The sequence below is a fragment of the Borostomias antarcticus genome (assembly GCF_949987555.1).
Source record: "Borostomias antarcticus genome assembly, chromosome: 13".
Lineage (NCBI taxonomy): Eukaryota > Metazoa > Chordata > Actinopteri > Stomiiformes > Stomiidae > Borostomias > Borostomias antarcticus.
In genome coordinates this window covers 521,515-533,316 of record NC_140246.1, presented here as the reverse complement: position 1 = coordinate 533,316, position 11,802 = coordinate 521,515, and the positions used below count along the sequence as shown (strand labels likewise).

The 11,802-nt window shown below is 45.5% G+C and overlaps 1 protein-coding gene across 2 annotated transcripts in view; it reads right to left on the bottom strand.

The window, feature by feature from the left end:
• sfmbt2 (Scm like with four mbt domains 2) overlaps positions 1-9,547 on the bottom strand; it is a 46,774-nt gene extending 37,227 nt beyond the window's left edge. For both annotated transcript variants that reach the window (XM_084447620.1, XM_084447621.1), the window contains exons 1-3: positions 9,447-9,547; positions 4,948-5,133; positions 2,111-2,199 (exon numbers count right to left, since the gene is read on the bottom strand). In XM_084447620.1, coding sequence (XP_084303746.1) covers positions 2,111-2,199; positions 4,948-5,038 — 180 coding nt within the window. In that variant the 5' untranslated portion in view covers positions 5,039-5,133; positions 9,447-9,547. The remainder of the gene's footprint in view (positions 1-2,110; positions 2,200-4,947; positions 5,134-9,446) is intronic.
• Between the last annotated feature and the right edge of the window lie 2,255 nt (positions 9,548-11,802).

Below are 11,802 nucleotides of genomic sequence, written 5' to 3'. Positions count from 1 at the left end.
GGAGGAGTTCAAAAACAGTTCAGCGGAGCTTTAGGGGACATATCTGAAGAGGTTGTGTTCTTGGCTCTAGCGGCCATGTTGGCAGATGAATTTGTGGTAACCCACAAGCAGGTATTTGTGCCTCCCTGTACGGGCAACGACACCGCCGCGCATGCTCTAGTTATAGAGGCTCTGGTTATAGAGGCTCAGACCACCGCTGTGCATGCTCTGGTTATAGAGGCTCTGGTTATAGAGGCTCTGATTATACATGCTCTGGTTATAGAGGCTCTGGTTATACATTCTCTGGTTATAGAGACTCTGGTTATAGAGGCTCTGGTTATAGAGGCTCTGGTTATAGAGGCTCAGACCACCGCTGTGAATGCTCTGGTTATAGAGGCTCTGGTTATAGAGGCTCTGGTTATAGAGGCTCTGGTTATACATGCTCTGGTTATAGAGGCTCTGGTTATACATTCTCTGGTTATAGAGACTCTGGTTATAGAGGCTCTGGTTATAGAGGCTCTGGTTATAGAGGCTCTGGTTATAGAGGCTCTGGTTATACATGCTCTGGTTATAGAGGCTCTGGTTATACATGCTCTGGTTATAGAGACTCTGGTTATAGAGGCTCTGGTTATACATGCTCTGGTTATAGAGGCTCTGGTTATAGAGGCTCTGGTTATAGAGGCTCAGACCACCGCTGTGAATGCTCTGGTTATAGAGGCTCTGGTTATAGAGGCTCTGGTTAAAGAGGCTCTGGTTATAGAGGCTCTGGTTATAGAGGCTCTGGTTATACATGCTCTGGTTATAGAGGCTCTGGTTATAGAGACTCTGGTTATAGAGGCTCTGGTTATAGAGGCTCTGGTTATAGAGGCTCTGGTTATAGAGGCTCAGACCACCGCTGTGCATGCTCTGGTTATAGAGGCTCTGGTTATAGAGGCTCTGGTTATACATGCTCTGGTTATAGAGGCTCTGGTTATACATGCTCTGGTTATAGAGACTCTGGTTATACATGCTCTGGTTATAGAGGCTCTGGTTATAGAGGCTCTGGTTATAGAGGCTCAGACCACTGCGGTGAGTCCCAAGTGCTGGACGCAGGAGCGGGAGTGTCTCTATTGTCCTGTATTGGTGGGCCGCGGTAGGGACGATTCTGTGTTGGGCCACAGTGGGCCGCGGTAGGGACGTATTGTTTTGGGCCACGGTGGGCCGCGGTAGGAACGTATTGTTTTGGGCCACGGTGGGCCGCGGTAGGGACGTATTGTTTTGGGCCACGGTGGGCCGCGGTAGGGACGTATTGTTTTGGGCCACGGTGGGCCGCGGTAGGGACGTATTGTGTGCAAGCGTGACTCTTCGCAGCCTGTTAGTGAGTGTAGGGGCTTGTTGTTATGGGTGGGGGTGTTATGGCTACTGTCTCCCTTCTGTTTCTCCCCTCACTCTCATTTCAACGCGTCCGTGATTAGCGGATCGATCCAATCGTCGTGAACTTAACTTCTTGACACCACTCATTCTGTGCAGCTGTGCTGATCCAGTTCAATCAGCCGTCTCTTTGTCTGCTGAATAACCCAACCTGTTCTCTGCCTCGCAGCTCCTGTGCTGTTTGTTTGGTGTGTGGGCTCGGCATACAACCAACGTTACTTTAGGTTACTTTTGTTAGGCCTTTTGTTGATTCATGTAGTAGTTGCGTCATCCTTTTCTATTGCGTGTTAGTCTTATCTTTTGTTATGCCTAGACTGTATAGGGCGTCTTGTTACCTCTGCCCCAGCGGCAGCGCAGGGTGAGGGGTAATGTTTTCGGTGACGTTTGTGTGTTTGTCTGTTGGCAGGATTACGCAAAAACGACTGAACCGATTTTCACGAAACTCGGTGGAAGGGTGCAGCATGTTCCAACTTAGAAACCATTTTTTGGAACCATGTTTTGTTGGATAGGAAGCTTTTGGATTAGGTAGAATATCTTTAATGTGCTCTTTTCTTTGGAACCGTTCTTACTCCCCTGGTTCCTAGTGGAGTAGGTTTTAGTATGCAATACATTTTTTATATATATATATATGATTTCTTTTGGTTCTCCTGTTGACTGCGTTACCACCTAATTACCCCTGACACACCACGCCCTCTAGGGGGCGTAACACCGGGTCACTCACGTGTTTGAAAGCCGTGTGGGGGGCAGCGGTGGCTCCCGTCTCTTCCATGTACTCCTCCCAGTTGAAGTCCGCCTCTTCCTCCATGGAATCTGATTGGAGGAAATCCTTGTCAGTCATCGATGACTCTACAGCCAACTGTGACATCATCGCATGAAATCTCTAGTGACAACAGCTACATTACATTACAGTCATTTAGCAGACGCTTTTATCCAAAGTGGCTAACAATAATTGCATTTAACGTAGGAAAAGCCAATGTACTACTACTGGCCAGAACTCACAAGTGCATCTCCTACAGTATATAAAACAAGTGACTAAGAGCATAATCTAGTGCTGAAGGCAAAGTGCAAGAAAAGCAATCTAAAATATAATAGGTGCTTAAGAGGGAGGATCGTTGTAGTATTTCTTGAAGAGATTTTCTTCAAGGTTTTGCGACGAAAGATGGGCAGTGACTCTGCTGTCCTGACATCAGTGGGCGGTTCATTCCACCACTGCGGGGCCAGGACAGAGAAGAGCCGTGACCGTGTCGATCGACCGCAGGAGCCTCGGAGTGACGGGGCAACCAGTCGCCCTGAGGTAGCAGAGTGTAGCTGTCGGGAGGGGGTGTAGGGGTTGACCATGGCCTGGAGGTAGGAGGGGGTGTAGGGTTTGACCATGGCCTGGAGGTAGGAGGGGGTGTAGGGTTTGACCATGGCCTGGAGGTAGGAGGGGGTGTAGGGGTTGACCATGGCCTGGAGGTAGGAGGGGGTGTAGGGGTTGACCATGGCCTGGAGGTAGGAGGGGGTGTAGGGGTTGACCATGGCCTGGAGGTAGGAGGGGGTTTAGGGGTTGACCATGGCCTGGAGGGAGGAGGGGGTGTAGGGGTTGACCATGGCCTGGAGGTAGGAGGGGGCTGTTCCTATCATTGCCCTGTAGGTTAGCGCCAGAGTTCTAACTGGATGCGAGCCGCTACAGGGAGCCAGTGTAGAGAACGGAGGAGGGAAGTTGTGTGGGAGAACTTGGGGTGGTTGAACACCAGGCGATCAGCAGCTTTCTGGACAAGTTCCAGGGGGTTAATGGCTGACGCCGGGGCCCCAGCAAGGAGGGAGTTGCAGTAGTCCAGGCGGGAGATGACCAGGGCCTGGATGAGCACCTGCGCCGTTTCATCAGTGAGGAAAGGGCGAATCCTCCTGATGTTGTAGAGCATGAATCTGCAGGAGCGTGTGACGGATGTGACATGTGATATACGACAGTTAGTCATCCAAGGTCACACCCAGAATCCTCGCAGTCCGAGTCGGGGTCACCCCTGTGTCTTCAACGGTGATGGCCAGGTCCCGGTGCGGACAGCCCTTCCCCGGGAGGAACAGCAGCTCAGTCTTGTCCAGATTGAGCTTGAGGTGATGTGTCGTCATCCACTCTGAGATGTCAGCCAAGCACCCAGCAAGGCGTGTCTCCACTTGTGTATCAGCTACATTATAGAAAATCTAATCTGCCATCGTGAAACTTTTATGCAAGCTCAACTCGAACACTAACAAAGGATTCATGCATACATAATTCTGTGATTATACAGGAAAAACAATGTTGTCTTTTCAAATTCCAAAATTGGGTCACTTGAAAATGTATCTGGTCTCTTGAGTGTGTGTGAGTGTGTGCGAGTGTGTGTGTTTCTAGGTGTGTGTGTGTGTGTGTGTGTGTGTTCAGTCTTATGTAATGCCACTAATGTTTCTCTCAAGGTGAGAATTGCTCAGATTCCCAGTGGGACACCGATACTTGGGAGGTATAATGTGTCTGCACGTGTGTGTGTGTGTGTGTGTGTGTGTGTGTGTGAGAGAGAGAGAGAGAGAGAGAGAGAGAGAGAGAAAGAGAGAGAGAAAAAGAGAGAGAAAAGGAGAGCGAGAAAGAGAGAAGGAGAGAGAGAGAGAGAGAGAGAGAAAGAGAGAGGGAGAGAGAAAAAGAGAGAGAGAGAGAGAGAGAGAGAGAGAGAGAGAGAGAGAGAGAGAGAAAGAGAGAGAGAGAGAGAGAGAGAGAGTGGTTTTCCCTCTCCAGGCTGTGTCTCAGGGGACCGTCCTGTGTGAATGGACCGGGTCTGGACCTGTTCTAAGGAGAGGACAGGGACCTGTTGTTGTGATTAAACGCTGGGTTCTGAATAGAACAGAAAAAGACCACTATATGGAACCATCTGCAGGGGGAAAAACTGAAAACAGAAAGGTTCCAGATAGAATCCTTTTCAGCTCACTACGGTACTGTTTGGAACCCTGAAAGGTTCTTTCTGACCTGAAAAAGGTTCCATATAGAACTTTACAGACCTGAAAGAGTTCTATATGGAACATGTTTCTATTGTTTTAAATGGTTCTAAGTAGCACCCTATTGATTTGAGAGTGTGGAATGTGCTGGACTTGTACTTCTCCCTTCCACAGAGCGGCGGTTGGACCAAAACAGACAACATAGCTTCCACTATTCCAGGAAATCTTGTGACTCTTGTGTCAGATTCTGAAAATAAAACTTTCAAACTACTCCCAAACAGTAGAATTAACTGTGGGGAAATTTCCAAGAACATTTCTTATAATTGTTCCTTTCCTTTCTCGACTGCCCATGACACACAGTTTCTGTTTGCGTAATTTTGTAAATTTTTTTGGTTGCTTTTTGAGTTCCTGTGTTTACTGGTTCCTGTGTTTACCGGTCTGGTAATGTGATAGTGGGATGATGGTTATCTGATAGGGAGACGTTAGCTTCAAACAGGGAAGTACGCTCAGGTGAGACACTTTCCCTTTGAGACTGAAGTGGCTGGCCAGGTAAGTGGATGAGTCTCATGAGGAGAATGTAGGTAAAAATAAATAAATAAATAAATAAATAAAACGCACCTGAGTGAACCTCTTCCGCTTTCCCATTGGTCGGACTGTGGGACTTGGCGGCGCTGAGGGCCAATGGCCCGTCTTGATCGTGGGTCTGCATCCCGCCTTCTCCGGTCCTGGTGACCTGTACCCTTTGACCTGTGCTCTGTCAGTCTTCTGACTCCTCCCCCGTCACTGCATCTCCCTCACCACACACTGAAAGAGAGGAGAAGATGGGAGAATTTAAAATTAATATCACTAGAGACTGTTTCAGTCAAACAATCATCACACGTTCACGCCTTTTTAATAAGCAGAGCCAGAGAAGCTTTTAATCCAAGGATATCTCGTTAAAAATGAGGCATTCAAATCAACTCACAATCTCAGCAGTGATATCAACAGTGATTTAGGAGTGATAGTGCCACGCAAGTCTCCGCCCATGTGATGACTCGTCCGCTCCCTTACCAGAATAGACGGCCAAGTACAGTACCTCCCAAAAAATGGATGAAACATCGGTGATGGAATATTTTGCGCTACACCGTTGCCTTGTTTACAAAAATAGATCATATCTTTTTTCCGTGATCATGAAAATATTTTTAAGAGATCAATATTATCCCAGAACAGTATTCTGAATGTTAGTCAATTTAGCCAAGTTTTCCCCAAACACAATACGTCTCTAGAACTACAACCCTACACATTCAAATCAATTCAAGTCACATCTGGCAGTTTTAATGTTGAATGAGGAACGCCAGAAAGGAAAAGACATAGATACTTCCCCAGCTGTGGTTGTGTTCTTACTCTATCTGCATGGACAATTCCCTCATTTGCCCTACTGGGTGCGCGTGTCCCTCTCTCGTCACACAGTGACCCAAACACACAACCCCACTGCGTAAATAGCAAGCTGAGATAATTTGACTCACATGACGCTGTCGTCTGCTTCACTACCCCCCTGGCCTCTCCCCACTCTGCTAAAGACTTCAGACTTCTTCAAGGACTAGACGACTCTCACATATACAGACTAAAGACTTCTTCAAGGACTAGACTACTCTCATATACAGACTACAGACTTCTTCAAGGACTAGACGACTCTCACACATCTGACTGCACAAGCACTCCGCATGTAAATGAGTTTGATGATCAGTTCAGACATGTTCAGACCAAAATGCTCTCAGTCCAACATGAATACATTTTCTATCTTCTATCTCTTCCCCCCCCCCCCCCCAACATCCAGGGCACTTCCAACAGATTGCAGGGATCACTTATTTTAAGTAACAAGCATTTTCATCAGTCATTAAATATTTATCACTCCTCCGTAACAGTAAGGAATCAGAAAACTCTTCAAACCTTTTATAGGTTATATGTGTGTTTGAATTAGTAAGTGTGTTTTAATGAATAACATTAAAGCATTCATTAGCATGTGTAGAGGAATGTAATGGTTTATTAATGAAAGACAAAGATGTATTTTGAGAAATGGACCACAACTATCGCTAAAAGGGTTTTGTGGTTGTCTCTGGAGGACATAACCCCTTAGAGAACCCTTTTTTGGTTCCACATAGAACCTTTTAGTAGTGGAATGGTTCCAGGCTAAACCTTTGAATGATTAAAATGGTTCTGAACCAGAAAAAGATTCTCACGGGAGTCCATTCCACAGAAGGCTACAGGTTCCGTCCAAGATATCATAAAAGCTAACTCTCGGTATTTGCAACCCCTAAATCTTCTTTATGATTGAATAGTGGCTGCATATTACTGTCAGATAAGGGTCAGAACATCCCAGTGCACAGCACTCCGGCAGGCTGAGTACCCAGATTGGAACCCAGGGATTAGCCTGATCTCCGGGTTAATCTGGGATGCATCTCTGGCCCTCCACACTCAGGTTGAGAGGGGTCTATTGATTAGCAGTCACGAGCCAGAGGGCGCCGCGTGCTGCTTCCCCTGCTGCTCCCTAAACCTGCACCAAAGGATTTAATGCGGAATTAAGAGATTAGCAAACACAATTTGGGCTGCGGGGATTCAGTCTTTATCTCCGACCATCCATGATTCCATCTTTCATAACCTGAAAGCACACACTGTACTGAGGGTGTCAGACGAGGAGAACAAAACCCTCTACGTTCATTTCACTTCTAATCCCGTTGTTCGATTCAAAAAGGGCTCCCGATAAAAGGAAAGCACACACTGGAACATACCGTAGATCCCCCCTGCTCTGACGCGGTCTCTCCTCAGGAGAGAGAGAACAGCTGCCTGAGGGAGAGACCAGAAAGCACCGAGGCCAGGGGGAGGTATCCTCAATAAGCAGCTGCAGGGAGACCCTTCAGACAAAGCAGTATTCCGACAACATCTCACCACAGGGGAGATGCCAGGAGTTACTGCCACCAGGTTGGGCGATGGGTCGGTAGTCAGCCCAGGGGATTGAGAAAAGATCACTGACCGCAAAGATCACTGGTTCCAGACCAGGACGGGCCACTTGACTAATTATTGCCTGCCATTGTGCCCTGGAGCAAGGCAGCCTACTTAACCCCAACAATAGCTCAAAACTTTGTAAGTCGCTTTGCGTAAAAGTGTAAATAACCAAATTATTAACTGTGGTCCAAAACAATCAACAGAATAACTTAGCCCTGCTCTGTCTCTATCCACACCTGTGCCCCAAGAGTGCCTCTCTTGAAGGAGATTGGATAGGTCTAGGGTAGCCAACACCCTAAATCTAGCAACTTTATAAACGCCTCAAATTGTGTGTCCTGGCCGGTAGCACCGTGACATTGGGCTCTCAGTATCTCCCAGGAGCCAGTGTCCTGTGAGTCGGGTGAGAGGTAAAGGCGAACAGCGATGATGAATGAGGAGGCTTCATCCGTGTCTCTATGGGCGAGGAACGAATTTGGCAGAACTGTAGAGAATCTCTCTCTCTCTCTCTCGTGCTACACACAGGCCTGACACGGTGAGTATGTATCTGTATTCACAGGGTCATTTACATACAATGAAATCCTGTTATCAAAAACAGTGATGCGCGCTCTGGTGGCGCACGTGAATTAATTACATCAGCACATATAGGCCAATTGGGAGTCATAATTTATCTACACGCATATCAGCAATAGACAACATATTACTGAGACTGATCTGATGCTTTCTTTCAGTTTGGAAGGTACTGCCTGAGCCCCTCTCCTATGCGTGCTTCTTACGAATCTCAATAGGTCCTCGTTCAACCCCACTTGAACTGAGGTGGGTAGAAGCAGCCCAACGCATGGTTTAGGCATGTAAGAATCATTGCTCAATCCGCAACATGGGTTTTTATTTATACTCATCATAGAGCCGAATTTAATCCCGGGGAGGGAGGAATCCTCCTCGGGAATAATACAAAGCTAAACCCTGGATTTGCAGACCGCCCGCAAAAAATATAATAATTAAATGGGATACGCGCGGTTTAACCCAATTATTAACTTCACAAGACAAATTTGGCATAACGTCGGATTGAAAAAAAACGAACTCGTGTAATTTTATTATCAGAGTGACGTGTAGGGCTGTATCGTGATGAATAATGAAAATTAATAAAAGCACCTCAAGACACAGACCGCTTTCGAGGCACTTTGAATAACGATCATAATGGTTTTTAGATCCAAACTGGAAATGTTGATAAAGTGAAACAGGAAACGTTGCACACGAGAGATTAGGCCCAGGGCTGAGCTGCCGTGCTCCCTGCCTGCATGTCTGTCATGTCTTGGCCCTCCACTGATGTAGCCTACTTTGCACACGCAAAAGTATTGCAGCGGAAAAAAACTCGAGCAGCGCTGATAAACGCTCACTTTAAATTTAATTGATTAGAGGTCGTTCATGTGCATCAAAAGAAACAGAAAGTGACCTATTATCTACCATCATTTTATTTTTTCCTCATTCAAAGATTTTACATGCAGTTTTTACACACCATAACCCGCCATGTTGAAGATGCTTGGACATTTTTGGCAATGTCCGGTATTTTCCGATGCCCTTACGCACCCAAGTGTGGAAAAACACATGACACACCTACAAGAATGAAATAAAAATAGGAAACTTCTAATCGAATATGGTGTTGTTGAACTTTCTCTTATCACACGGAATATGTAAATTGCACGGTTTTGAATGGAAAGAACAGTAAAAACGGACATCTGGGTGGAGCAAGATGACATTTAGAAGGCGAAATTAAATGTGTTTTTCCACACACAACGCAGGTATTAAAATACATGTTTATGTAACCAATTCATTTCTGTACTATTCTGCACTAACAGCTATCATAAGAAAAAACTATGGCAACGTTATCGAAAGTGCCACGAAGCAACGTCCCCACCGCGAGTGACAGTTGTAATTACGCACGTAAAACACTTTGAACAACTTGGCTCATGAATGCAGTAGTCTAGTCTATCTGTTTGGAGAGAAACAGCCTCCGAGCACTTCAAGGTTTTGGCCAGGAAAAAAACTCTATCGGAGGTTATTTCGTCGAGGGAACGACGACTCTGAATTCGGAGCCAACCTTCACGCATAAGGAACCACCGGACGGACACCTGCCCTACCTTAATGAAGTTTTTTTCGCGTCTAATTTGCGAGCCCCGTTTTCGTCCTGTAGAACCCGAGCGAGAGACGTCTTTCAGCTGCCGCACTCGGCCAAATCCTCGTTCCAATATGGCATCTTCCATCTGCGCATGTCCACAAATCTTCAGATTATTTTCAAGCCAACTCCTTCATTGACCTTTAGTGCAGTTGCAAAATTTGTTCTAGCCAATTATAAATAGAAAGCCGAAGTCCCCACCCCCAGACTCCTGATTTGCCATGGCCGAACACGCGCATGAATATTGACGCCAGTGTGGCGTTACAAAACGTCACATAAGCTTTACTGTAGAATACTCTAGAACATTCTCAGGCTACTGTCATGCAACAACATAACAAGAGTATAAAATACATCATTTCAAATGAATTGAGAGGTTGTCTTATAGTGTGTACGATGGAAAATCATGATCACTTTTATACCGTTTCAACCAAAAAGGTCCAAATGTCTCTCCAATCGTCTTCCCACCCATCAAATTAAACCCGGCGTTTCAACCACACTCATGTTTTATGTTAATATTATTATGGTATATAAAATACATTTATATAATATAATCATAAATGTGAGTGTTCCCCCGCTTTTTAATGCCTTATAGTGGGCAAATGGCATAGGCTCATCTTATCTTACACAGAAATATCCTTTTTTAGGCTATCCGGAGCTGTTGTGGGCTAACTTAATAGGCCTACACCAGAATAATGCTCCTATTACTCCAGATGATTCATATGATTATCATCAGTTTAGGCCAATGACAACTGAAAGAGCACTTGGAAATGAAACCGCATAGGCTCTGTTTCAAAGTGAATCTGAAACTCTTGTTTTCTCCATGTGTTTGCCTGTATTGTGAATGGACTGGTTTTGAACTGACTGAAAACATGAAGGCTAAATCAGCACGTTACCAAAGTAGATATATATAACATGGAGGCTATAAAGTGATAGCCTATAAATGTATTTTGTTATATGGAATAATGAAAGGATATATTTATAGGCTTTTTGAGTCACACGAAACGTATTCATAGGTCTATGTGTAAGCTAGTCTTTTCAATAGACTAATTTCCAAAATGTTCCCCCTAAATTTCAGATTTTTCTTTTTGATATGGAGTTCATTTGTCACTGTAACCTTCAATTCAAAGATAGGGACCATCATTCACAAGCGTTGCAAAGCAGCTCGTAGGTAAGTCAACACTATCCTCTAGTGGTCGACGAGGGCGTGTGGACACACATTCATCACTGCAGTCTCCAAGCAGCTCTTTTGAACTCTTGACATTAATACCGTTTTAGATCAGTAAACATGTCATGTTGAATTTGTAAAGTAATCGACTTTAGCCTATGCTACGTTTGTAAGATCAATACAAGTGAGCAATAGCCTATCCCTTTGCCTTTATGCTCACGCCTCTAATTCAAATAACTTTTAAATCAACAAATTATAATTTAAACATTAGATTATTCGTCTCACAATGTGTCAGAAATGTAGACTATTAGGCCAGTGTAGGTAGGCGGGTTTTTGGTCACAGGAACGAGAACCTGCCCTAGAGGTCAGACGTCCATACATTTCCCTGACCTCCTGACTCTTATTCATTTTACAGTCACAATACACCCGGATGTGACCACGGCCTCTGCTCATCAGCTTCGTTTAGTTTCCAAAACGTTCTCGACCTCCCTGTCACCGAAATGTAGCTAACTTAGTTTCACAGTCTAAAAGGGACCCAATGGACACGCACCCTCGGATCTCGCCTGTTCCGTTTCCAGGGCTATAACCCGGTCCATAGCCCGGTCCAGAGGGTAAGAGACGTGTCCTCTTGAACGCGACAGCGAGGTGCCTTTAACAGATGGTCCGGTGGCGCGCGGTGTTAATCTGCCCGTGGAGAGGCTTTACCGGGAGAAGGGATTATCCCCACGTGCGACGCACGCACAGGCAAGTGCCCTTCAACGAGCCCATTCGGAGGAACAGTGGTATTTCCGAATCCACAATGAAATCAAAGTAATCCACATTAAAACAAAGCATATTCCCCTTATTCAAGATTCAATCACATAAGACAAACACAAGTTTATAGACATACAATGGACGGGGATTTACGCACAGGAACAAGCAGCAACCACCGAATAGACCACTGTAGCCTAAAGCGTGTCTATCTGTAAACTATTGTTAGAACGACGCATAAGCAAATACTTCCATCTCAAAAGATGGTTGCTGCAATTAATGATTTCCTAAAGTGATCCGTCCCCAATGGGCCTACCCTTAACGCCCATGTTGTCTTTAGGCTACCTAGGCCTATCCACAATTGAAAGATAGGCGAATTGAATGCGGTATAGCGTTCTTTCTAATC